A 24,644-nucleotide genomic window follows, 5' to 3' on the forward strand; every position below is an offset into this window, starting at 1 on the left:
CTTGAATTTTACTTCCCTCCATTTCCACACACTCATTGCCTTTAGCCATCTTGCCTTTCCCCTGCGGTTCAGTTGGACTGTTATCAGTCAGTTCCCTTTTAGTAGCCTTGTCCCATGAGCTCGGTCTTTAAAAATCTGCCCCTCCCCAGGGGGCTTTTTGTGGCTGAAGGAAATGCCTAGGCTGGGCGTGTGAAGACACTGGTGAACATCTGTATGAAGCACGGCCCATGGGAGTGCTCCAGCCCTGGGCTGCTGTCACTGCAGGGCTTCCCCAGACAAGAGTTGCTGCTCTGGGGATGCTGTAGAAGTGAATGAGACAGCCCTGGAGCAAGCCCTTTCTGGGTCCTGACACCGCAGCACTGCAGAGGGCTCAGGGTCTCCCCACCCTTTTTAAGGAGTGTGATTGCCCTCAGCCAGCAGGTCAGACACTTTCAGGCCAGGAGCATAAACAGCCACTCTGCTAGAAAGTGATGGAATGTAATAACCACCTAGTGCTCCCCGCCAGCACTGCCTGGCCCCTGCTGCTGCTCACGGGAACAGGGTACGACAGCGCTTCACAATCTGGGAGATTCAGCCGCTAACAGTCTGTCGCTGGGCTAGTGCCACACCTAGAGTGGAAACATTTGTCACCAGGATGTTCCTAAGGCTTCCTTAGTAACAGAACGAAGAGCTGAGACTTTTCAGTCGGGCCGTAGGCAGTGTGGACTGGAGGCATGAAGCTAAGGATTGGGGTTGGGTAGTCCTTGGGCCGATCTCTTCATCTTTGTCTAAAATGGGACTCGTGCTTACCCCGCTGGCTGGGAAGGGTTATTCAGTTTGGCTGTACAGTGCTGTGAACAGCCAGGAACTTTGTGGCTGCTAAGTGGTAAATTGATTGTCTCGCTAAAGATCGGAAAGTGCAATAGTCAACCAGCTGGGCAAGATGGGGCTCGACCTGCCTGCACCTGTCTGGCCAGGGCCTCTCTCTACATCGCCCACAGCCCTTGTTCTCTGGGCGCCAGGTGGACGCTTCTTGTGATAGGGGCTCCTAGGCAGAGCTGCTGAGTGGCAGAGCTGAGCTCCACGAAGAGGAATCTGGTGACCAGGGTTGTAGGCATTTAACTTTTACACTATTTATTGGAAATATAACTGTCCCGCTCCTTCATTGCTCCCCCGGGCCATGCGCAGGGGGGGCAAACGATTAATCAAGACAACAGCTGAAGTTATGTAGCAGAAACACATCTCTGGGGGATGGAAACAACAGCTGTGGGCTCCTGCTTCAGACAGGTCCAGCCTTCTCGGCCGCTCCAGCCAGCCCGGTCAGCGGCAGGGCCTGCTGCTTAATTCCGAACAGGCCCGAGAGCTTTAGGAGCATCCCTTCCATCATGGACTCATCCTTGTTTGCCTGGAAAGGAGGGAGGAAAATAATAAAGGCTAATCCCCAGCTTGTCAGCAGAGCAAGTGGAGGCAGGGCCAAGTGACAGTGTTCAGCTGGGTGCTGGGAGCCAGCTGTGCTGAATGTAAACCTTCCACCTGCTTCACAGCCAAGCACGCCTGCTTCTGAGTGAGGCTGCCTCCTGCCCACCCACCACAGGCCTAGGGGGGAGCTTGGGCACGGAGCCCAAGATCTGTACCTACCCTGGCAGACGCTCGCTCCTCGCTGAAGGTTGTCAGCAGGCCAGAGACAAACAGGTTAATGACCACGTACAGCATGGATATGACACTGGTGGTGATCAGCAAGGACCCCAAGACTGGGTCTAAATTGATAACCTAGAAGGCAGCAGCACAGAGCCCAGGATGAAGGGGGCACAAGTACAGAGTCATGCTTCCACCGGGGCCTCTCCTTAGACCTGCACAAGCAGCTGCTCCCAGGGCCTTTTACAGAGGCTGTGTTTAACTCTGGGGCACATGCAAATGTTGCCAAACTTCCAATCTGTGCCTATAACACATGCCCTGCAAAGGTGCATGTCCCAGTGGAGGCTGAGAGCTTCCTGTGGGAGGCCGAGCTGCGTGCTCGCTCCAAGGGGAGTGTGGAGTTGGCAGCAGCCCTGGGTGAGGAAGTGCCTGGTACCAAACCTGGGGTGAGTAACTGCACAGCTCCACTTCTGTGGGCCCCACCCTCTTGTTTCTCCTGCTACATTGGGATTGGAAGGGCAGCAGCAGGTCCTTGATTGCATTGAGCCCTGTTCTGGGGGAAACAAAATGGTACCAGGCTCAGGGCTCTCACCGTGTCATAGTTAAAGATCCCAATCAGGAGCCCAACAATGGTCACAGATGAGCTGAAGAAAGTCTTGTAGTTCACGATGCTCCAGCCAAACAGGAGGTTACACTGGTCAGCAATGAAGGAGAAGGATGGTGAGGGAGAGAGGGAGGACGGAAAGGGGAGCGTTCAGTGTGAACATAACGGCCAGACTGGGGCAGACCAAGGGTCTATCTAGCCCAGTGTCCTGTCTGCCGACAGTGGCCAGTGCCAGGGGCCTCAGAGAGAATGAACAGAACAGGGAATCACCGAGTGATCCATCCCCTGTCGTCCATTTCCAGCTTCTGACAAACAGCGGCTAGAGACACCATCCCTGCCCGTCCTGCTCATAGCCACTGATTGCCCCATCCCCCAGGAACTGATCTCGTTCTGTTTTGACCCGCTACAGTGTGGAATTCATGGCCCTGCTGCTTCTGCCCAGTGGAACATGCTTTAACCCCCCTGCTTCTCTGTGCCCCCCCCCCACGCCAGGGCCGGTGCCAGGCCCCTGCAGAGCAACTTACAGCCATGGAGTAGCCCACCAGCAGCAGCAGCAGCACCAGCAGGAAGCCCAGCACCTCCTGCCAGGCTCGGCGCAGTGTGCCGCTGATCAGCTGCATTCTGGGGCTGAGGCGCAGCAGGTTCCACAGCTTCCCCGTGGCCAGGGCGACCAGGAAGGCCAGTAGGTAGGTGAGAGCAGAGGCCACTTGCGCTGCCTCGTAGAAACTGACAAACCTGCCCCAAAGAGGAGTGGAGCCCGTCTGCACACGTCCCCAAGCGCGTCCCAGCGTCCCGCAGCCCCTGGCCCACCCAGCAGCAGAGATGGGGCCTCGTAGGCCCAGCACCAGCCTGCGTTCCCCACCCGCCCCGGGGGTGGTGCAGTGCCGGTTCCCCCCGGCTGCTGGTTCCTCCGGGAGCAGGTGGATGGTGACTCGTGGGAAGCAGGGGCACTGCACAGGCGCAGGGACTGGGAGTCGGAATACCTGCCCTCTATTCCCCGCTCTGCCGTGGGCCCTGTGAGCTGGCTAAGCCGTCTGGCCAGGAGCTGGGGGTGTGGGGTCTAGCCAGGGGCTGAGCATTCTAGCAGCAGTGTGAGTGGGATTGGACTAGGGCAGCCGGCTGCGCACGCCGCTGGGGCCACATGTCTGTTGTAGCACGCTAGCCTGATGGGAGTCAGCGCAGGGACTTCCAGCTCCTGTGGGCTGCACCCTCGGTGTCCCTCTCAGCGCAGGGGGCCGGGCCGTGGGGAGTTGGGAAAGTCCAATACGGAATGTCTGTAAGACGCCAGGAGAATCTCTTAATCCCGGGGCTGTAGCAGCTCGTACTCCAAGGCTAGAAGGGACCGTTATGATGCTAGAGTCTGATGGCCTGTACAGCCCGGGCTAGCGGCTTTCCCTCTAGCAATGCCTGTTGGAACTAGACTGTGGCTCCAGTCGCGATTCAAAAACTGCCCGTGATGGGAATTGACACAACCCCTGGTAAGATGTTCCAATGGTGAATTCCCTTCTTAAACTTTTACACCCGATTTCCAGTCTCCATTTGTCCAGCTTCGACGTCCGGCCCTTGGCTCACGTTAGATCTTTGTTTGCTACATTGGCCCCGCTTTCAAAGCTCTGCTCCCCTGTAGACACTTAGAAACTGGAATCCAGTCAGCCCTTAACCTTCTCTTTTCTAGCTAAATACTTTGAGCTCTTTGAGCCTCTCACTCTGAGGCAGGTTTTCTGATCCTTTACTCATTCTCCTGGCTCTTCTCTGAACCCTCTCCAATTTATCAACATACTGTTTGAACTGGACACAGTATTCCGGTGCTGACTTCACCACTGCCAAATACAGTGCAGAGGTAAAATAGCCTCCAAGGATTGTATTAGCGCTTGTGGCTACAGCTTCACACCGGGAGCTCATAAGTCTTTTTCAGAGTCCCTGCTTCCCAGGGCAGAGTCCCCCGTCCTGTAGGTGTGGCCTGCATTCTGTGCTCCTGAGTGCGCTACCTTACATCTGCCTGTAGTGAAACACACAAAGGGTACGTCAATACTTACCTCCGGGTTTGGCGGTAAGCAATCCATCTTCTGGGATCGATTTATTGCGTCTTGTCCAGACGCGATAAATCGATCCCGGAAATGCTCACTGTCGACGCCGGTACTCCTGCTCCGCGAGAGGAGTACGCGGAGTCAACGGGGGAGCCTGCCTGCCGCGTGTGGACCCACGGTAAGTTCGAACTAAGATAGTTGGACTTCAGCTACGTAAATAACGTAGCTGAAGTTGCGTATCTTAGTTTGAAGTGGGGGGTTAGTGTGGACCAGCCCAAAGTTTGCTTGCGCCCAGCCTACCAAGCAATCCAAATCGCTCAGTGACTTGTCCTCTTCTTATTTACCATTCCCCCAATTTTGTGTCACCTGCAAACTTTATCAGTCAGCCGTTTGTCTTCTTCCAGGTCACTGATAAAAATATTAAATAGCCTCGGACCAAGAGCCCTGAAGGACCTCACGGGAACACTCTTGCTCAGGGGGTCCCGTTCACAGGTACATTTGAGAGCTGTCAGGTAAGGAGTGTCTCATCCATTTACTGTCTGCCCCGTTGACTGCGTCTCACTCTAGCTTTTTAATACCACTGTCGTGCAGCACCATGGCAAAGGCTTCACAGGCCCTATTGCATCAGCATCATGAATCCCCTTCATCAACCAAACCTCGAGGGTTATCCAAAAAGAAAAGCTACTTTGACAGGCTCTGTCTTCCATCAACTCCTGCTTCTGCAAAGCCCGTTCTCTGCTGCTCCCCCCAGGCCGAGGCGGCAGAGACAGTGGGGGATTGTGGGATGGTCCCTGCAGCCCACCTTGCCTGCTAAGATGTCCTTGGCGTGGGGAGAGATGCAGCTGGAGGTCTGCTCTGACCTGTCCGGGGGCCCCGTTTTCACAGCTCCAGGGCAGGACATGGGGCAAATTCCAGTTCAAACTCACTCAGAAAGGATTTCAGTAGCCTCCATCACCCACCTCTGCCCATAGGTGCTGGAAATAGGGGTGGTGCCGCACCCCTGGCTAGGAATGGGGTGGTGCCACACCCCTTGGCTAGGAATAGGGGTGGTGCAGCACCTCTGGCTGGAAATAGGGGTGGTGCCGCACCCCTGGCTAGGAATAGGGGTGGTGCCGCACCCCCTGGCTGGAAGTGGTTTCCATTATATGCAGGGTTTACAGTTCTCAGCACCCCTGCTTCTGTCTTTGAGGGAGAGAGAGAGAGCAGCGTCCCTCAGCCAGTCAGGCCTTGTCTGGCTGCCCCATAGCTACTCACATGAAAACGTGGCTTCTTTGCAAAGAGGCTGACTGGCCAAAGGGTGAGAGACAGATGAGGCCTGCCAGAGGAGGTGAGGCCTCCGCAGTTCAGTTAGAGCACGTTCCTCAGAGCACAGCCCCGCACGGCGCCCTAGGACCCCCTTGCAGCCTGACTTGGTAAGTGGAGTGGGGCGTTGGAGGCCTGAGAGCCTATTGGTGACTGAGCGCCCGGCCCTGCAGCAAAGGGCAAGCAGCTGCATTGTGCCAGGCCAGCGGCTCAGGGGCCTGCCGCTCAACCACGGCTCTGGGTATGGAAGAGACTTGTCTGGTTTGTGCTAGAGGTGACAGCATGTCTGCCCTGCAGGAGCTCTTGGCCCCACCCTGCTCTCTGGGCCTTGCTCCCTGCCCCCCCGGCTCACCTGCTGCGGTCCTGGTGATATTTCTCCATCACACTCTTCTGCAGGAGATGGCACTTGATGTACACCCCAAATGCTGCAAGGCTGATGAGAATGATGCTTATGTCCAGCACGTTTCTCTGGCTGCTGAAATATCTCCACTTCTGCTGCTTAAGCCGCCGCCCCTGGACACAGGGGATGTGGTCAGGGAGTGCCCTGTGAATCCCTTACTCAGCCAGCGCGACAGCCAGTGCGAGGGGCTCTGCTCAGAGCAGAGCGAGAGGCCAGGCTAGGGGAGAGCCTGAGACAGGGAGTGGGCAGCCGGCAGAGCGCACTAACGGCGCTGCGGAGTGGGAGCACGAGGCCCAGCTCAGGGGCTGGACACGGGCCTGTCGGGACGCAGCGGACAGGCCAGCGGCAGTGTTTGTGCTGGGAGGGTCCCCCGGAGTGAAATTAAATGCTCTGCACTCACCGCCAGGGATGTGCCACCTCCTTGGAGCAAGGCAGGAGGGGCTCGTGAGAGCAGGCAGGTGCGCGCCAGGCCCTGCTACCTGTCCTCACGCCCCGCCCGGCTCACCTGCACCCAGAGGTAGAAGAGCAGCAGCAGGAGGTAGGTGACTTGTGCGCAGGTCAGCTGGGTCAAGCCGCTGCTGCTATAGAGCCGGATGCTCTGCAGCTCCGCAGAGGGGAGGAAGGCACCTGAGAGGGACGAAGGCAGCGGGAGAGGAGAGCACTCGGCTCTGGAACTCACCGCCTTCCCCTGCGTCCCTTGGAGCAGCCCCGAGGGGCTAGACAGAGGGAGCTGGGCCCTGCTTGGGGCCCATGGGGCAGGACAGCGCCGGCAGGGGCAGGCTCCTGTTTCTACTAGCTGTGCCCACTGGCCCCTCCGCCATCAGGCATTTGCCCTGCCCTCCCACTGTGCCCGCCCTGGCTGCTGAGGGAGGCACCCCGCTGCTGGGAGGAGCTGGGGGCGCGGGGGCTCTCTTGGGGCGTGAGCTGCCAGGCCTGGCTCACGGTGGGGCCACCAACCTGTCCCGGGGGTCTCCAGGAGCAGGGTGACCACACAGAAGAGGTTCACATTGGCGTTGTAGACTGTGAACTCCACGAAGATGGCGCAGCTGCATCCATCCAGCCACTGGCTCTGCTCCAGGTACCGCAGGACACTGCAGGGGTGGGGGCTGTTACAGGGTGAGGCTGGGAGCCCGGGCGGCAGGACACTGCCCAGGAGAGCAGCCAGCCTGGACCCGGGCCTGGAAAGAGCAGCAGGCCAGGAGCACCGGGGCATGTGCTAATGGCCAGTGATACACCACTGACCCCCCCTGCATTGGGGGCCGGCTCCTCTGACAAGGGACCGTGCGCCCCACCGGACCCCCGGGCCTGATCGGCCGCCATGGGGCCACCCCCCCGACCGGACCCCCGGGCCTGCTCAGCTGCCATGGGGCCACCCCCCGCATTGGAGCTCCGGGGCTGTTCCCCCCCACCAGAGCCTCGGGGCCATCCCCCTCAGTGGACCCCCAGGCCCGCTCGGCAGCCATGGGGCCACCCCCCCCACCGGAGCCCCAGAGCCCTGAAATGCTCCCCACGCTGCCATTCTTTACAGCCCCCTGCCGCTACCACGTCCCTTCAGTCCCTGGTGCCTGAGGCCCGGGCTGGCTGCTCGGCGCAGCGCAGGGCTGCACAGGGGGAGTGCGGGGCAGGTCCAGCACCCCGCCAGCCTGGAGAACAGGGCGTGACAGACACATGGAGTTCGCTCAGTTGAGGGATAGAGACTGTATCTGTCCCCCAGCAGGAGGCTGCAGCGATGGCAAAGCGGAGCCAAGCCGGCGGCACAGAGGCCATGGGGAGTGCAAAGGGCAGGCAGCTTGGAGGAGCGTGACCCACGCGGGCTCTGCCCCCACCTGTGTGCATGGCTGGAGTTGGTTCCCAGGTGTGCCAAGTAGCCTCCTCCCGGGTAGAGGGACAGCTGCCCCCACACGGGGTGTTCCCCCAGGCTCTCTGCGCCGTGGTTCACCCAGATGCTATCCTGTGCCCCCCTGCTCTGGCCAGGGGGACCCCAGCCAGGCCCATGGCCCCCTGCGTCCTGCTGGCGGCAGGAGCAGAGCTGGTGCTGTGGCTGGGGCCGGAGCTGCCGCAGCCGCACGCTGCCGAGGAGGAGGGCGTTTCCGTCTGAGATGAACCCTGCGGCACAAGGCGAAAGAGTCTCTGACGAGTACAAGGCGCAGGGGCATGGAGTGGCCGCAGCAGGCAGGGGGTGCTGGGATACTGTGCCCCACTGCCTGCCACGGGCCCCATTGATTGTCACCGAGGCAGCCCCCCACCCTCAGAGCCTGGGCCGCAGGTGCATCGTTTCAGAAAAACGGGGGGGGAGGCAAAGTTGTATCAGCCTGGCGCTAGGGTTACCACCTCTGAACTGCAAACTAACCAGCCCCCTGCCACAAGGCAGCTCCGCCCCCCACCTCAGCAGCCACTTACAGTACCAGCGAAGTAACACGTGTTGAGAGCCGCGCACGGCTCCTCACGCCCTCTCACGCGCACAGCGCTGGCGTGGTCGTGGTGGCAGACAGCTGCTGTATTTTCAACAGCTCCGACCTGCTATGGCTTAAACTGGGAAGTAGGAACACTGCAGCATCTCTAGCTGGACACAGAAACTTTTACCATTCGCTACATCCGTGTATTGTGGTGATAATGCAAAGCTTTCGACCCAGGTAAAACCTGGCAGATTAAATGAGTTTTCTGGCAATGGCAAATACATAAAAACCGGCCAGGCCAGTCAAATCCCAGCGGGTGGGAACCCTCGGGGTGGGGGTGTGGGAACCCTCCAGCCCAGTCTTGTTTAATCTTCTATCATTGCGGACCCTTGAAAACCTAGGCCTGGGGCCACGGCCCCTTTGGAAATCAGAGCTGGTCCGTGGAAGCCCAGCTGAAAGCCGCTGCCGGCTCTGCTGGTCTCTGGGAGCCCAGCCCCATGGGCCCCACTGCCAATGCCAGGTGAGCAGCAGAGGATGCACCACCCCGGGGGGCAATGATGGGGAGCAGCCCCTCCCCCCAGCCACACCCTCGCTCTTCCACACCACGTTCTACTGTCCTGGGGGGTGAGGCGTTCCCCGCTCTGCCCACGTCTGCGTCCGCCCTGGGGACAGGGCAGGCCCTGGGGGGGCCCTGTGGCATGGGCAGAGGGTGGGGGCACTCACCTGGGCGTGGCCCGTCGAGGCTGGGCAGGAGTGTGCCGTGGGCCCAGCGGTAGAAGTCGCCCAGGCCGCGGATGTGGTAGAAGTTGGGTGTGATGCTCTTGCGAATGGCCTCGTTGAAGTACAGCTCGTGGGGGCTGCGCTCCGTGTAGCACACGACCATCAGGGAGGCCAGGAGAACGAGTTGCGCTGCCGGGCAGACAGAGGATGGCCGCTTGGAGCCTGTCCAGGCAGGGCCGTCCTTAGGAGTTATGGGGCCCTACGCAGTATTATTAAACTGGGGCCTACACCGGCGCCTTCGGCTCTGTGAATACAGCCCCTGCCTGCTGCCTAGTAAGGAGACTGCAACACACGCTGGCTGTGCGGGAGCCGACCCGCTCTGACCGACGCCGTGGGTGGGTGCTCCGGGGCTGGAGCACCCACAGGGAAAACTGAGTGGGTGCAGAGCACCCACCGGCACCAAGCTCCCCCCTCTGTCCCCCTCCCCCCGCGCCTACCAACTCCTCCCGCTCCCTCCCAACGCTCCCGGACCGCCCCGAGCAGCTGATTTGCGGTGTTCTAGCTCCGGGAGGGAGGGGCAGGAGCGGAGACGGGGCGTGCTCGGGGGAGGAGGCGGGGAGGGGGTGGAGCAGGGGTGGTAAGAGGCGGGGTGGGGGCTTGGGGAAAGGGGTGGAGTGGTGGGGATTGAGCACCCCCCCCTGGCAAGATGAGAAGTCAGCGCCTATGGTCCCGGTCATGCCCCACATTTTTGGATGCCCTACACAGCCGCGTATCCTGCGTATGCCTAAGGACGGCCCTGTGCCCGAGGGAGGCCAGGCCTGACCCGGTCTCCTGGCGTAGAGCAGGTGCGTTCGCTGGGACGATGGGCACCTCCAGAGCCCCAGAGGCGTGTCACCCCCACTGCCTTTAGCGTCCTGGTGGCGTCCTGACCCAGCCCCAGCCCAGCTGGCGGGGGAAAGACCCAGCCCCCATGGGCCCTGGTGCTCTGTACCCCCATGGTTCCAGCCCCATGGCACTGGCCCAGTCCTGCCAGCAGGCTAATTGGGGCACTCCCCATTGCTGCACAGCCCAGCCCCTAATCTGCAGCTCCCCAACCCTGCCAGCTCCTTTCCCACGGGCCGTGGGTCTAGTGGGACCTGGTGCGGCTCGGCCCCGGCCCACTGGCAGCCCTGCCTCAGGCAGCCACCAGCGTCCTGCTCCATGAAACTGGCCCGTGCTACCCTGCGCCCGGCTCGCTGCCTAGTGCCAGCTCACCGCCTTTGTTCCATGCTTGCAGCTGGTCTGCGTGCTGGGCTCCCGGGGGCTGGGGGCCCCTTGGCGGTGCTACTGTAATACCTGTCACCGACAATGCCATGGGATGAGGCGAGTGGGGGCTCCAGGGCTGGGGGCAGAGCCTGCAGGAGCTGCCATCTCTCTGCCCCATGGCACTGGCTGCTGCAGCCTCTCGCCCTTGCTGGGGCCTGGGCAGAGCCAGCCCCGCCCTACCTACGATCTCTCCCAGCTGTGTGTACAGCTTCTTCTTCTTCCAGGTCCTCCCCCTTCGAGGGGGCGCTGGTCTTGGGCACGGGGGGTGGTAGACGGGGTCATTCCAGTCTCTTGTCCCAGGCAGCTCCAAGTAGGGGCACCTGGCTGCAGAAAGACATGTCAGGGCTGCAGCATGGGTAGCGTCCGCGAAGGCCTGCCGTGGGACGCCCTCTCTGGCGGCTGGGTGGTGGGTCGGCCTCACCCCGTAACGCTCCTGGACGCAGGCCGGCGAGAGGCTCAGTAACCAGGCGAGCAAAGGGCTGAACCGATGGCGAGCCTGGGCCTGCAAAGTTACCAGCAGGAGCCAAGGGACAGGTATTGGCACCACACCCAGGGCCTATCTAACAGCCTGCCAAGGGAGCAGAGAAATCACTGAGCTTCAGTGAAGAGTGGTGGGGGACATGACTCTGATGAGGGCACCCTCTGGGGCCAGCAGCAGGAGCTGCCATCGGGTGGGTTCGTGTCTGGCAGAGAGGGGCCAGGAGCCCCGCAGTGCGCATACAGATCACACAAAATCAGATTAAAAATGGATGGAAGGAAACGTGTTTTGCTCACTACCGCCCAGGCCTGTGGAACTCTCTGCCACAGGATATTAAGGCAGCCAGCTCAGCAAGGCTCCAGTTGAGTCAGAAGATTCTCTTCCTTCGTGCCCAGGGAGCAGTATTGCACCAGCTGGTGCATTCTGGGGCACTTATACCTCTATGAGCCCTAAGTGCTGGGCAGGGCCAGCTGGTACCATCAGCCTGTCCCGCTCGGGCAGCTGCTGTTCAGGGGTGTGACGTGAGTGTGGGTCCTGCCCCGCTGAAGGGCTCTGCAGAGTGCCTGGGACACGGCCTGGCATGTGTGCCAAGTGCTCTGACGGGCTGCACCTAAACACGGACCAGCCAACATTGCTCTGCGGCAGCTGGGCTCCATTTCGGGCCAGCATCAGGCAGCCAGTGGGGCCAGCCCGCGGTACCGTCCGAGCCACACAGGGGGTGCAGCCCTGCAAGAGTCCAGCTTTGTGGTGCTGCAGACTAGGGTGCCCCTGCCCAGCCTGGCAGAGCCCCGTGCAGCCCCATGGGCTGTGCAGCGCCTCCTGCCCTGGGTAGCTGGCTCAGGGTTTGCAATGCAAATGGGTCAGTGTAAGTCAGGTCTTGGCTAGGCTGCTGGGACGCAATGTGCTTTGCCAGAGCCCTGCCCCATGGCAGCCCTGGCTCTGGGGCAGCGCCATCAGCCGGAGGGTCTGGCTAGCTCCTGCGCTTACCCAGGAGAGCCAGGATCCTCTGTAGCTGTTGCTCCTTCCCCTTGTCCTGCCAGAGCATCTTCTTCAGCACCAGAGAGAAGAGCAGGGTGAGCCCGGCCACCTGTGGGGAGAGGCCCAGGCTGTCAGCGCTGGGGCCTCCGCTGGGGCCCACAACTTCACCCTAATCGCCAGTGCCACTGTCCAGGTCACACATGATCTCCCGCCACCTGCTAGCGGGAGAAGCTACACACGGGAGACAGAGACTGGTGGGTTCCCTGCGAGCTGCAAGGGCTGCATTCACACAGGGCTGGTAATCAGGAGGTGAGCCAAGCTGGGGCTATCCGGAAGTGGGGCTAATTGGTGGCCAGTGCAATAAGGGGATGGCTAGTCTGCCCATCACCTTTCTTTTGAGGTAATTAAAGAAAGAGCCTTTGGAGGAAACCAGCGGCTACTGGAGCAGCTTCGCCAGCCTGGCTGCTACCCCACCCTCTCCTGGGACCCTGGGCTTTCATCGTCCTGCTCCTGAGAGAGGTCCTGGCCAGTGAGCGGGACCGAGACCAGCGCCACCTACACCGGCTGAATCCCGACGCCAGCAGGGAAAAGGAGCGCTGTCTGGGCTGGCTTTCACCGGGTCAGGGGTTACTGGGCTATAAATAAAAGAACCCCGTCGTTACCCATTGCTGGGGAGATACAATCATAGGTGCTGTGGGGCTGCCCCACCCCCTGGCTTGATGTGGTTTCCATCACATACGGGGTTACAGTTTGGTTCAATGGCTCTCAGCCCCCCCCCCCCCCCCGTACACATTGTTCTAGCCCCCCAAATACAAGCCACCAGAGCTCTTGTACCTCTGAGAATGGTGACTCTTCCAGGGGGCTGAGGTTGCTGGGAACTGACTGTAGGTGACAAAGAGTGTATCTTGCTGAAGTTAAGTTTAGTCTTCGAAGTGTATTTTCATTTTTGTTGGTTGCCTTTGTAAGTGTTACCCCTTGTGCCTGCACCAAGGGAAACCCTCTCATGTCTGCATTGAATATGCTGGTTTGCCCGGCTCTCTGAACCAGCCCCGTGCTCTGACTCAGCTAAGAGACAGTTGACGCCAGTTGAGAAGAAGCTGCTGGGATGAGAGACCTGTTCCTAAATCCCATGTGTGCAGGTGAGTACGAATGACATGTTCACACATCCCAGGGGAGTGACGCGTTCCTGGATCGTGTGTGTGTGTGTGTGTGTGTGTGTGTGTGTGTGTGTGTGATCCCATGGGGGGGGGGGGGGAGGTGGCGAGTTCCCAGATCCTGGGGTGTGTGTGGGAGGGGGTGGCGAGTTCACAGATCCTGGGGTTGGGTATGAGATGCATTCCCGGATCTTGGCTGGTGGGGGTGTGTGATGCTTTCCCAGATCACCTGACGCCAGGTGAGACATTCCCAGCTCCCAGGGCAGGGGAGCGGCAGACTCTGAACTCTAGAGAAGGTCTGTCTGGCTGCATCTGCCTGTCAGGTGCTGTAGCTCACCCCCCCCATGTCTCAGCTATCTCACCTCCACCCTGGAGCCCGACATGCTGCTACTGCCTGGGGCTGTAACCTGCCTTCTGGCGGATGCTCCATTGCTCCTGCCACTACCAGCCACGGAGCCTCCAGGACCCAGGGGCTGAACTTCCTCTCTAGGCGGGTGGCGCTCCGGGCCTCAGCAAGTCACCCCATGCACAGCGGGGATGAACTGGGCCTGCATTGCTGTGTGCTTCTCCCTCCAATGCCACTGATGTGCAGCCACCTCTGGGCTGGAACATGGACGTTTTTTAACAGCAACATGACAGCAGATTAATCTAGGAAGTGAGGTAGGATCCTGGATCCAATCACAAATGTGGAGAGAACTGCAGGAGGCCGGTAGGATTGTCTGGGCTGGGCTGCTGACTGTGCCGTGCCTGTGATTGTTCTGTGGCTGGGCCAGGCCTGTGGCTGTACCATGGCTGGGGTCAGTGGCTGTTCTGGGCTCGTGGCTCAGCTGTGGTTGAGGCCCCGGGCTCTGCTGTGGCTGTGGCCGGCCCGTGGCTGTGCCGGGCCCGTGGCTGTGGCCGGCCCGTGGCTGTGCCATGACTCTCACCCAGTTCTCTCCGGGCTCCCGCACTGAGCTCTTTACCTTCAGTGGCTGCATTATGAAGATGTTCTGGAGGAGAGAGAGCAGCATGGAGATGACCCAGCTGGTGGCTCTCTGCCTGTCCAGCTTCAAGCTGAGGAGGACGGTGAAGTAGGCTGAGGCCAGGCTGGCGGCAGCCAAGGTGACCCAGCAGATGAACGCAGCCTCTCGGGGGGGCCGGCAGGGGATGGGGGCCTTCTGCACCCGGGGCTCCGAGATGGGGAAGCTCCTCCCGCCCCTGGAACGAGGAGGGGCGGTTAGGCGTGAGTCGTGCTCTTGCCGGCAGCTGAGGGAGAGCAGCAGGCTGGTGCGTGGCTACCTGGCCGGTCCAGGCTCCAGCCGCCGGCCTGGCTGCTCCAGCTGCTCCAGCAGGCTCTGGAGCCGGCCAGCCGCTTGGAGGTAGTCGTGGGGATTGCAGAGCTTGTTCAGGTCCAGAGCTCGGAGCTGGGCCTGCAGCGGCCCCAGCACATGGCGCAGGTGGCTGCTGAGATGGTGATGACTGTCTGAAAGAGCAGGTGCGGCAGCGTTAGTCCTGTCGCCCTGGGCCAGCCCCCCATCACAGGCCATACAGTTCCCAGTGCAGAGCCTGCCCTGAACCTGGGAGCCCCCTGGGGTGCGAGGGCTCATGGCTACAAGCCTGCGGGGAGCTGGATTCCATCCTGCCCCAGGCCTCTGTGCCCCGCTGCACCCAGGCGATGCCAGTTCCCAGCCTGCCAGGGGCTGGGCTGGATTTGGAGCTGGTCTGAGACGATATCGACTTCTCTTTGTTGGCCTGGTTGCAGGGGTGTCTGTGATGCACTGGGGGGTCTGTGGCGTGAGCACACGGGGGGACACCAAGGTGTGAGCGCACTGGGGGGTCTGCGGAGTGAGCACACGGGGGGGCACCAGGGTGTGAACGTACTGTGAGGGTCTGCAGTGCGAGTGCAAGGGTGGGTCTGTGGTGCAAGCGCACTGGGGGGCACTGGGATGTGAGCGCATGGGAGGGTCTGCGGTGAGAGTGCACGGGGGGGTCTGCGGCGCGAGCGCATGGGGAGGTCTGCGGCGCGAGCGCACGGAGGGGTCTGTGGTGCAAGCACACTGGGGGGGGATCTGCGGCGTGAGCGCACGGGGGGGTCTGCGGTGCGAGCGCATGGGGAGGTCTGCGGCGCGAGCGCACGGAGGGGTCTGTGGTGCAAGCACACTGGGGGGGATCTGCGGCGTGAGCGCACGGGGGGGGTCTGCGGTGCGAGCACACTGGGTGAGCGCGTTGGGCTGGCAGGAAGCACAGTCAAGGAAGCAGAGAATGGCAAACCCTGCGGGGGGGGGGGGGGGGCAAGACCCAGCTGCTAGCTTGGGGTGGGGGGGGGTTGCCTCACCTCCAGCCAACCTGCAAACGGGTTTTGATCGGGGCAGGCAAGCCCCTCCCCGCCACCCCCAAACTAAGGGCTAGAGCTGGCCCGTTCTCAGGAGAGGGGGGAGCCCTGCTATGGGCCGTGAAGAAGCTCGTCCTGCCCATCGGGGATGGTGAACAGCTGGGTGAGAAACGGGGTTGTAGGCTGCTGGGTTTAGAACTCTGCTCTAATTGCTTTGTGCCTACAGCTAAAATCCTCCGTGCTGTGGTGTCAGCCATCCCGTCCCTGCCCCCCACCCCAGGCTCCCCAAGGGATGAGCCGCAGGCGGGAGCACCTGGGTCCCTGGGGCTATAGCCCAGTGCCTGGCCTAAGAGAATCACAGCGGGAGAGCCTGGCACCTGAGGGGCGCGCTCCAAGAGCGGGCAGAGGCGCCATGGGTACATGCACTGACGACCTGTGGGCTACCGAGGGAGCTCAGCAGATGGAGCCCTCGAGCATCCCTGCTCTGGGCCGGGCCCTGGGCCTTTTGGGGATCCCAGTCCCTTTGGCACACAGGAGACGGCAGCTTGGCAGCGGCACTGATGGCTCCCAGGGGGCGGGCACATGGGGCTGCTGGTAGGGTGGCCCAGGCCCAGTATGGACGAGCCAGCAAGGGCTAAGGCTGCCCAGGCAGGCGGGGCGGGGTGGCTCCCAGGAACAGGCCGTTGGTGTCTGTACCGTTAGCCAGGCAGGGCTCTGCTGGCTCCACGCCCCTGTGGCTGGACCTCCGGAGGTGAGAGCCAACAAGGCAGCAGAGGCTACGCACGAGCTCAGGGACGCTTTCCATCTCCTGGGGCAGAACCTCGGGCTCCAGGCAGACCTTGGTCCTGGACAGAAACCCCACTGTCGCCTTCAGCTCCTGGATGGGGACAAACGCCAGGGACATGGCTGGCCCTGCCCAGCACCACAGCCTCAGGCCTGGGCACACACGCTCCATGGGGGCAGGCCGGCCCTCCCTCATGGCTGGTCCATATCCAATCACCGAGGGCCAAGGAGCAGGGCCAGGCTGGGCCGGGTGGCAGGAGGCTGCCAAGAGCCAGGGGACCTGTGAGTCCTGAGCTGTTCCTGGCTTGCAGGGTCCCTGATCCCGAAGCTCCCCATGGCTCCCCCGTGGCCCGCAGCTGCCCCTAGGCCAGCCAGAGCATTTTGCCATATTGTGCCCCTCATCCCATGCTCTGTGGGACCAGGAAGAGACTCCCACCCCTCTCACTGGGCCGGAAAGGAGCCCCTTGCTCTGCACTCACCTGCGTGATGCGTGTGAGGGGGGACAGCCCCCGGGGGGGTGCAGAGGCCCGCGGAAGCCGGACGCCTGTGGGGGGCAGCGGCAGTTCTTGCGGCGGGACCAGCTGGAAGATGTGCCCGACAACCAGGTTTATAGGGAGCAGGATGAGTGCGGTCTGCACGCTGGTAACAAGCTCCTGCCAGGTGAGCAGGACGCGCCCTGCCGCAGGGAGAGATGGCCGTTAGCCCAGCGTGGGGCACGCGAGACTGCGCAGCACAGGGAGAAACTGAGGCAGGGCGTTAGCAGCTGTTGTGGGGGGCCACAGGGGCATGGCCCTGAGTGCAACCCCCCACGCCCTCACCTTCCAGTCCAGCCCTTTGGAGCAGGGCACAGGGGGGCGGGCTCTCCCCCAGGTGTCCATGCTGCCCTGAGGCACCCAGCACCTGGCACCCGCGGGGCACTCTGGACAGCTGAGGCTGAGTGTGCCCTGGCCTGGAGCAGGCAGGTGCCCTGGGCCTCCAGGCAGGAATGGGGTTCGCACAACCTGCTATGGGACTCCTGGCGGGGGAGTCCCGGCTCACCTGGCTGCAGGGCTGCCTGGTTGCCAGCCTCCGGCAGGTCTCTCCAGAACATGATGTTGATGACCATGGTGCAAAGCAGGAGTGTCAGGCAGCAGGCCAGGCGCTGGAACCGTGTGAAGGGGTTCCAGGGGCAGTGGGTCAGCACCGACAGCCACAGGTGGTCGTGTGTCACCTTCTCCACAAGCGCCGAGCAGAACAGATGCCTGAGAGAAAGGGGGGTGCCAGGCAGTCAGAGCAACCTGCCCCGCCCAGCACGGCCAGTGCGGGCCTGCTTTGGCTGTGGCTGCCCACAGTGGGGGGCGGGCGGGTGGGCGCGGGGCGCGCAGTGAGCTGGGGCTCTGGGGCGCTTACCTGGAGGAGAGCAGCTCGCTCCTGGAGGCTGCTGGGAAGACCTGATCGAGCTGGCAGTCGCCCAGGTCCGCAGCCAGCCAGGTACTGCAGAGGAAATGCCACTTCCTCCTGGCTGTCACGTCACTGACCACCACCTGCCTGACGTACCTGGGGCAAGGGGCAGCGGCTCACCTGCTGCCCATTCATGCAGCACCAGCCCCAGGGGGACACACTCTAGGGGTCTCTCCTCCCCTGACAACAGGAGCTGGTGCCCCCTCCCTCACCCCCTGGCACCCTCTGCCCTTCCCCCAAGGAGCACCCTCCCTGCCCCCAGGCAGCACCCGTCCCCTTGCATGTCCACGGGTGCACTGGGCCCTGGCTCACTCAGCGGGCGTTACCAGGAGGGGCTGGAGCCAGAATTGTCATGCCAGAGCCTGATGTTGTGCAGCTCCCCCAGGGAGCTCCGGGTGGTAACGAGGAAGACGTCCAGCCCACCGCGTTCAAACACGGGCTTGTGGGGGTCCCGCAGGCAGTGCGGCTCACTCCGTCCCTCTGTCCCGTACAGCGTGAGCACGACCTGCAGCCACAAGGGAGAGCGCCTGGCCATGCACAGCACTGCACAGAGCTCCCTGCCCGGTGCTCCTCCCTACCCACCCTGCCCGGGTCCTGTGCCGCTCTGCCCTGCCCGGTGCTCCTCCCTACCCACCCTGCCCGGGTCCTGTGCCGCTCTGCCCTGCCCGGTGCTCCTCCCTACCCACCCTGCCCGGGTGCTGTGCCACTCTGCACTGCCCAGCGCTCCTCCCTACCCACTCTGCCCAGGTCCTACGCCACCCCGCGTCGACCACACAGAGCTCTCTGTCTGGCCACCTCCCTGCCCATGCCGCATGGGTCCTGCGCCACCCTGTGTCAGCTGCACAGAGCTCCCTGTCCGGCTATGCCGCACCGTGCGCTGCACAGATCCTGCACCACCCCATGTGGCAGATCTCCTGTGCCTCCCTGCCCTACGCAGGTCCTGTGCTTTCCTGCGCTGCACAGGTGTGACATTATGAGTGTAATATAATCTCTTATTGACAGGGCCAGAAAGTATTAATTATCTCACAGACTGACCTGACCCATGGCCGAACTTTAGAGACTGGTTAGGAAGATATGTAAATGAACAGAACTGTGAAATGCAGCCTGCATTGTTAGAGATAGAAGGGGAGGTGTTTGCTCAGGTCTTGTGATGTAAGCAAACAAGTCTTGTCTATTCCTATAGCTTTGATTCAAAGATCAAAAAAGGAGTATTAGTATTTAGGAAGACACTTGAGTGAAATAGTATTATTGTCTATATGTCTCTTTGAAGGTTGTGGTAACTTGTGTCTGAACTCTTTAATGGATAAATTATCCTGTGATAATTGCCATGATGTTTGGGAGAAGGAGAGTTAGGCCTATTGTTTTCTCAGGCCAAAAGGCTGCTGGAAATGTATAAAACCCTGGGACACGATCCTGCTTCATCTCAGATCTGCTTTGAGTTTCAAGAGCGGGAAACCTTAAGCCACAAGGATTGAGATCCCTAGTCACTGACTAGAGCCACCCTGAATATGGACATTGGACTATAACCTATGGACTATTTCTAAAAGGACTTTTGGCAACTACAAACGCATCTCTGCTATGTACCTGAACCTCAAGAATTGAATTCAAGTCTGTATGTATACTGATCTTTTAACAACACTATCTCTCTCTTTTTTTTAAAATACATTTTAGTTTAGTTAACAAGAATTGACTATAGCGTGTATTTTGGGTAAGATCTAAGTTATCATTTGACCTGGGTCTGGGGCTTGGTCCTTTGGGGTTGGAAGAATCTTTTCTTTTATATGATGAGATAAGATTTTCAGTCATCATCATCATACCTGACAGGTGTGTCTGGATGGAGGCCTGAGGCTGGGCACTTTAAGGGAACTGCGTTGGTTGGACGTCTGAGTAACCAGTGAGGTACTACAGAGGCTGTTTTGGGCTGGTTGGTAAATCTAGGTATTGGAATATCCACCAGCGTTTGGGCTGTGTCTGCCCCGTTCTGTTTGCAGTTCACCCCATGCTGCAGGGTCCTGTGCCTCCCTGCACCGGTTGCACAGAACTGTCCTGCTCCTGCTACCTCCTCCGCTGCACAGAACTGTCTCTCCCTGGCCCAGTTACATGGAGTTCACCCCCGGCTGGCTGGAGGGTGTTGGGCTGCATCTGAGGTGGGCTCCAAGAGGTGGATGTGCTGACGGGTACCTCATAGAAGCCCCCTGTGGGCACCAGCACCCCAGAGCGCAGCCTGCTGGGCGGGGCAGTGAGCGTACCCAAGGGGGTCACTCACAGCAGCTTGCCTACCTTCGCTGTTGTGTCTGCTCCCCTGCGGTATCCAGTGAAGACCTGGACCACATACCGGATGTGAGCCCCGGGGTCGCTGTCTGCCAGGATCGTGACCTTCACCTGCAGCCACAGGAGAGAGCCTGGCTGGGAACACCGGGAGCGCCCACCCCCGAGCAAGGGAGCGAGGCAGGCTTGGCCCCAGCACCCCCGTGAGCAGCGCGGGGCAGCAAGGCCTTTGCCAGGCTCTGGCCTGGCCCGCAAGGGGGACCTGCTCCTGTACGAGCCCAGCTGGCCAGGCTGGGGCTGCCTGTGGGTAGGGGTGCTGGGGCCATGCTTACCCTGCCCCCACCAGCGGTGTGTTTTCGGCATCCCGGGGCCCCTAGCTGCGGGTTGTGGCCCACAATGCCTGTGGAGCTGGAGCAAGCACCCGCGGGCAGGGGGTACCAGCACCGGCTGAGTTCTGGGGTCTGAAACACACCTGTGGCCTCCAGACGCTCCCCAGTTTGGGGTTCCCCTCCTCGGCTGTGCTAGTCAGCAGGGGACCCTCCTCTGCACCTGTGTAGCCACAGCTCCCTTTGGCCCAGCGCCCCCAGCCAGGTCGCCTTACCTTTCTGACATCCACCTGGTCCCTCCTCCATGCCCACACGCCAACAACACCATGGAGCACCAGCAGGCTGGCCAGCAAGGCCACCCCAATTGGGTTGCTGGCCACCTTGCAGAGGAGCTTGCCTGTGTCCTGAATGTCCACCGTCCTGGGCACAGCGAAGAAGGAGCTGCCAAAGACGCTGAGGTGGTTGCACAGGCACTGGATGCTGCTGACTGTGCTCTGAGGTCCCACCTGCAAAACAGGCCCCTTGAATCCTGGGCAAGGCCGGCCAGCCAGACCGACCCTGGTGCATGGTGCTGCGCTGGCGGGGCAGGAGGCTGTGCCGGAGCCCCAGGGAGTCTAGGGCTGGGCCACGGCTCCAGCCCTGCGTCGCTGCAGAGAACAGCGCCTCCTGCAGGACCCGGGAGAGAGGCATCTCTGCACCCCGCTGGGTGAGCAAACTGCTTGCATGCCCTAGCCCCAGGCCCAGCCGGAGGAGGACGTCATCCTGTCCTGCTAGCCCAGGTGGTGAAGCTCAGCATGGCATCATGTTCTCTGGGCATTGCTCTGCGGTGCACAGTCTTGGGAAGGCTTTGGCTGCACCTGCTGCTCTCCAAACACTGCCTGCGCCGTGCTGTGCCTGTGGGTGCCAGCGCCCCGCCCTGCCGGCCCTCAGCTGACGGGACAGCCCCCCGTGTGCCAGACTTTGCTCTTTCACTCGTGTGACCCCATTTAGTGATGCAAGGTGGTGCCAGTGGGTTTGGCACCGTCCGTCTCTCACTTTCCTACACAAGTGCCAGCGCTCAGAACTTGTGCGCCCGGCATGTGCTCATGGAGACGGGGCTGGTGGAAAACCTGCCTGCACAATATCATTTCCCAGGTGGCCCCACTCCCAAGCCCCAGCTCCCAGCCCCGGCTCCTGGTCCCGCTCCCCAGCCCCCAGTCCCAGCTCCTGGCCCCGTTCCCCAGCCCCAGCTCCCGGCCCCGCTCCCCAGCCCCGGCTCTGCCTCTCAACCCTGCCTCCCAGCCCTGCGCTGAGGTGACTGGCCACCGGTTCCTCACCTGGCAGCCATCCTGTCTCCAGGCCTTCCTGTGGTGGTCCCAGAAGTGGCACTGCGTGGCGACAGTGGTGATCGTGTATGTCACGTGGCTTGGCAGCTCTTGCTCCGGGCTCTGCCTTACCACGGCCTTTATGTGGTAGGGGCCTGGGCCGAGCTGCAGCATTGCTGGGGGCAGCACCCAAGTGTAGTTGTCACCTTGGGACAAAGCATCAGTCGCACAGCTGGGTGGTAAAGAGCCCAGCAGGAGGAAGGGCCCGCGCCATTGCAGGGGTGGGGGGAGGGAGCGGCAGAGGCCAGGGCCGGGCGGAGGGCGGGAGCAGCAGGGGCCCGCACCAGGGCGGACGGGGGGCAGTGGCAGGGGTTCACACCAGGGCCTGGCGGAGGGCGGGAGCAGCGGGGGCCCGCACCATAGAGGCGGGGGGCAGTGGCAGGGGTTCACACCAGGGCCGGGCGGAGGGCGGGAGCCGCGGGGGCCCGCACCAGGGCGGACGGGGGGCAGTGGCAGGGGTTCACACCAGGGCCTGGCGGAGGGCGGGAGCAGCGGGGGCCCGCACCATAGAGGCGGGGGGCAGTGGCAGGGGTTCACACCAGGGCCTGGCAGAGGGCGGGAGCAGCGGGGGCCCGCACCATAGAGGCAGGGGGCAGTGGCAGGGGTTCACACCAGGGCCGGGCGGAGGGCGGGAGCAGCGGGGGCCCGCACCAGGGCGGACGGGGGGCAGTGGCAGGGGTTCACACCAGGGCCTGGCGGAGGGCGGGAGCAGCGGGGGCCCGCACCATAGAGGCGGGGGGCAGTGGCAGGGGTTCACACCAGGGCTGGGTGGAGGGCGGGAGCAGCGGGGGCCCGCACCAGGGCGGACGGGGGGCAGTGGCAGGGGTTCACACCAGGGCCTGGCGGAGGGCGGGAGCAGCGGGGGCCCGCACCAGGGTGGACGGGAGGCAGTGGCAGGGGCTCATGTCAGGGATGGGAGCAGCGGGGGCACACCTGAGGGAGGCTGGGCTGCTGGGGGCCTTACCAGGGTGCTGCCCGTGGCCTGTGGGCAGGGTGGTGTTGAGGAGAGCGTGGGTGCTGTTGGGCGGGTGCTGGTAGCCCAGGTAGAGTTCGATGGGCAGGGGAACGTCGGGCAGCACACAGACAATCAAGGTGTCTTCCATGGATGTGACGTTCACCTCGATCACAAACTCCTCTGTGCTGACGTTGAGCCTAGTGGGGGACGTCTCTGCGCGCTCGTCTCTCCACAGCCGGATCTGCCAGGGAGCGCAGAGGACTCAGGGCTCTCGGTGGTGGGCGCTCTCATAGCACCGGGCCGGGGGGATGCAGGCTCTGCGTGTCTCTGAGCTGGGCCCCCGCCTCACAGCCGGGGTACTCCACACACTGCCAGGTGGTGCTGGGCCGTGGGCAGGGCAGGGCAATGGCCAAGTAAGCTTGAGACTGAAGGCACAGGCTGGCTTGGGGCGAGCTCAGCCCATGGGGCAGCCGTACCCTGGGGCTCACAGCCACTCGTGTGACCCCAGCCATTTGGCAATGCAAGGCGGTGCCAGTGGGTTTGGCACTGTCCATCTCTCACATCCTTACACAAGTGCCAATGCTCAGAACTCATGCGACCATAGGGTGACCAGGTGCCTGGTTTTCAACCGGAAAGTCCAGTCGAAAAGGGGACCTGACAGTGTCTGGTCAGATCTACTGAAGACACCCAAAGTCCGGTTACTGCGGGTGGGGAGATGGGGAGGTGCTGGGTCATCACCTGCGCCAGCCCCTACTCAGCGGGGGCCACCTCCTACCTGCTTTGGGTGGCTGTAACTCCCAGCCCTGGCTCCCCAAGCGAGTGGGGAGGGGAGGAGAAAATGGGGGATGGGGACTTTGGGGGAAGAGGTGAGGCAGTGGTGGGGCCACAGGGGGAAAAGGCAGGGCAGGAGAGATTCCAGCACTCCTGTTGGAGTGTTGACCGGTTTTTAAATATACCAAGTTGGCAACCCTACGTGCCTGGCATGTGCTCACGGAGATGGGGCTGTTGGAAAATCTGCCTGCACAATGGCATTTCCCAGGTGGCCCTGCTCCCCGGCTCTCGGCCCCAGCTCTTGGACCCACTCCCCAGCCCCGGCTCTTGGACCCACTCCCCAGCCCTGGCTCTAGGCCCCACTCCACGGCCCTGGCTCTCAGCCCTGCTCCCTGGCTCCCAGCCCCACTCCCCTGCCCGGCCCCGCTCCCCAGTCTCCAGCCCTGGCTCTCGGCCCCACTCTCCAGCCCCGGCCCCACTCTCCAGCCCTCAGCCCCGCTCCCCACCCCCCACTTTCAGCCCCGCTCCCCAGCTCTCAGTCCTGCTCCCTGGCTCCCGGCCCTACTCTCCAGCCCTGGCTCTCGGCCCCGGCCCCACTCCATGGCCCCGGTTCCCGGCCCTGCTCCCCAGTCTCAGCTCCCAGCCATGCGTGGGTGACTAGCTGCCCAGTTGAAACGCACCTCAATGTCCTCGGGTAAGTCCTGCACCTCGATAGAGTCCTTGTTGGCGGTGAGGAAGATGTTCCCAACGCTCCTGATCTCCTTCCCATCCAGGTGCTTGAAAGGGTTGACTGCCAGGACTGTTACCTAGAACACCAAGACCCTGAGCTGCTGGCCCCATTGCCACGGGACTTACAGCCCTGGGACGGCCCTTCCTCCGGGTTTGAGGGCAATGTGAGCAGTGGGCTGCACCAGGGGCCACACCGGGACTCTAGCCCAGATCAGCAGGTCAGGAGGCTGGAGACCTGCCCAAGGGGTGCCACACATTCCCTCTGGGGCACCTGGCAGTGACCACTGTCGGTAGACAGGATACTGGGCTAGATGGCCCAGTGGTCTGACCCAGCATGGCCGTTCTTACGTTCTGTTCACACAGACACACTGGGCAGGGCACCAGGCTATGCGGGACGCCTGCAGAGGCCTCTGGGACCCAGCAGCTGAAGTGTGTGGTGGGGGAGGGGAAGGGGGTGTTAGGGCGGAAATGGGCTGTGACGTTGGCAGGCCAGGTGCCAGCTCTCGCCAAGCTCCCAGGGTCTCAGTTGAATGCTGGCGATTCCCTAGCTGGGAGCAGCCTGGCTCCCAGGGCTGTATAAAGATTAGAATGGGTTTAGTGTTTAGACTAGGGCTGTTGATTAATCACAGTTAACTCACGCGATTAACTCAAAAAAATGAATTGCAATTAAAAAAATGAATCGCAGTTTTATTCACACTGTTAAACAATAGAATACCAAT

At 61.8% G+C, this 24,644-nt stretch overlaps 1 protein-coding gene across 1 annotated transcript in view; it reads right to left on the reverse strand.

The window, feature by feature from the left end:
* Positions 1 to 1,107: 1,107 nt before the first annotated feature.
* The window catches only part of PKD1L3 (polycystin 1 like 3, transient receptor potential channel interacting), a 37,420-nt gene continuing 13,883 nt past the window's right edge, over positions 1,108 to 24,644 (reverse strand). The window contains 22 exon segments of the mRNA XM_054048762.1: positions 1,108 to 1,384; positions 1,618 to 1,749; positions 2,207 to 2,308; positions 2,743 to 2,953; positions 5,900 to 6,060; positions 6,453 to 6,574; positions 6,905 to 7,038; positions 7,774 to 8,053; positions 9,067 to 9,252; positions 10,549 to 10,692; positions 11,834 to 11,933; positions 13,941 to 14,440; positions 15,986 to 16,166; positions 16,552 to 16,748; positions 17,111 to 17,313; positions 17,462 to 17,608; positions 17,839 to 18,017; positions 19,793 to 19,894; positions 20,382 to 20,612; positions 21,423 to 21,616; positions 22,435 to 22,666; positions 23,877 to 24,002. Coding sequence (XP_053904737.1) covers positions 1,259 to 1,384; positions 1,618 to 1,749; positions 2,207 to 2,308; positions 2,743 to 2,953; positions 5,900 to 6,060; positions 6,453 to 6,574; positions 6,905 to 7,038; positions 7,774 to 8,053; positions 9,067 to 9,252; positions 10,549 to 10,692; positions 11,834 to 11,933; positions 13,941 to 14,440; positions 15,986 to 16,166; positions 16,552 to 16,748; positions 17,111 to 17,313; positions 17,462 to 17,608; positions 17,839 to 18,017; positions 19,793 to 19,894; positions 20,382 to 20,612; positions 21,423 to 21,616; positions 22,435 to 22,666; positions 23,877 to 24,002 — 3,990 coding nt within the window. The 3' untranslated portion in view covers positions 1,108 to 1,258.

The sequence above is a fragment of the Malaclemys terrapin genome, chromosome 14 (genome assembly GCF_027887155.1).
Source record: "Malaclemys terrapin pileata isolate rMalTer1 chromosome 14, rMalTer1.hap1, whole genome shotgun sequence".
Classification (NCBI taxonomy): Eukaryota; Metazoa; Chordata; order Testudines; family Emydidae; genus Malaclemys; species Malaclemys terrapin.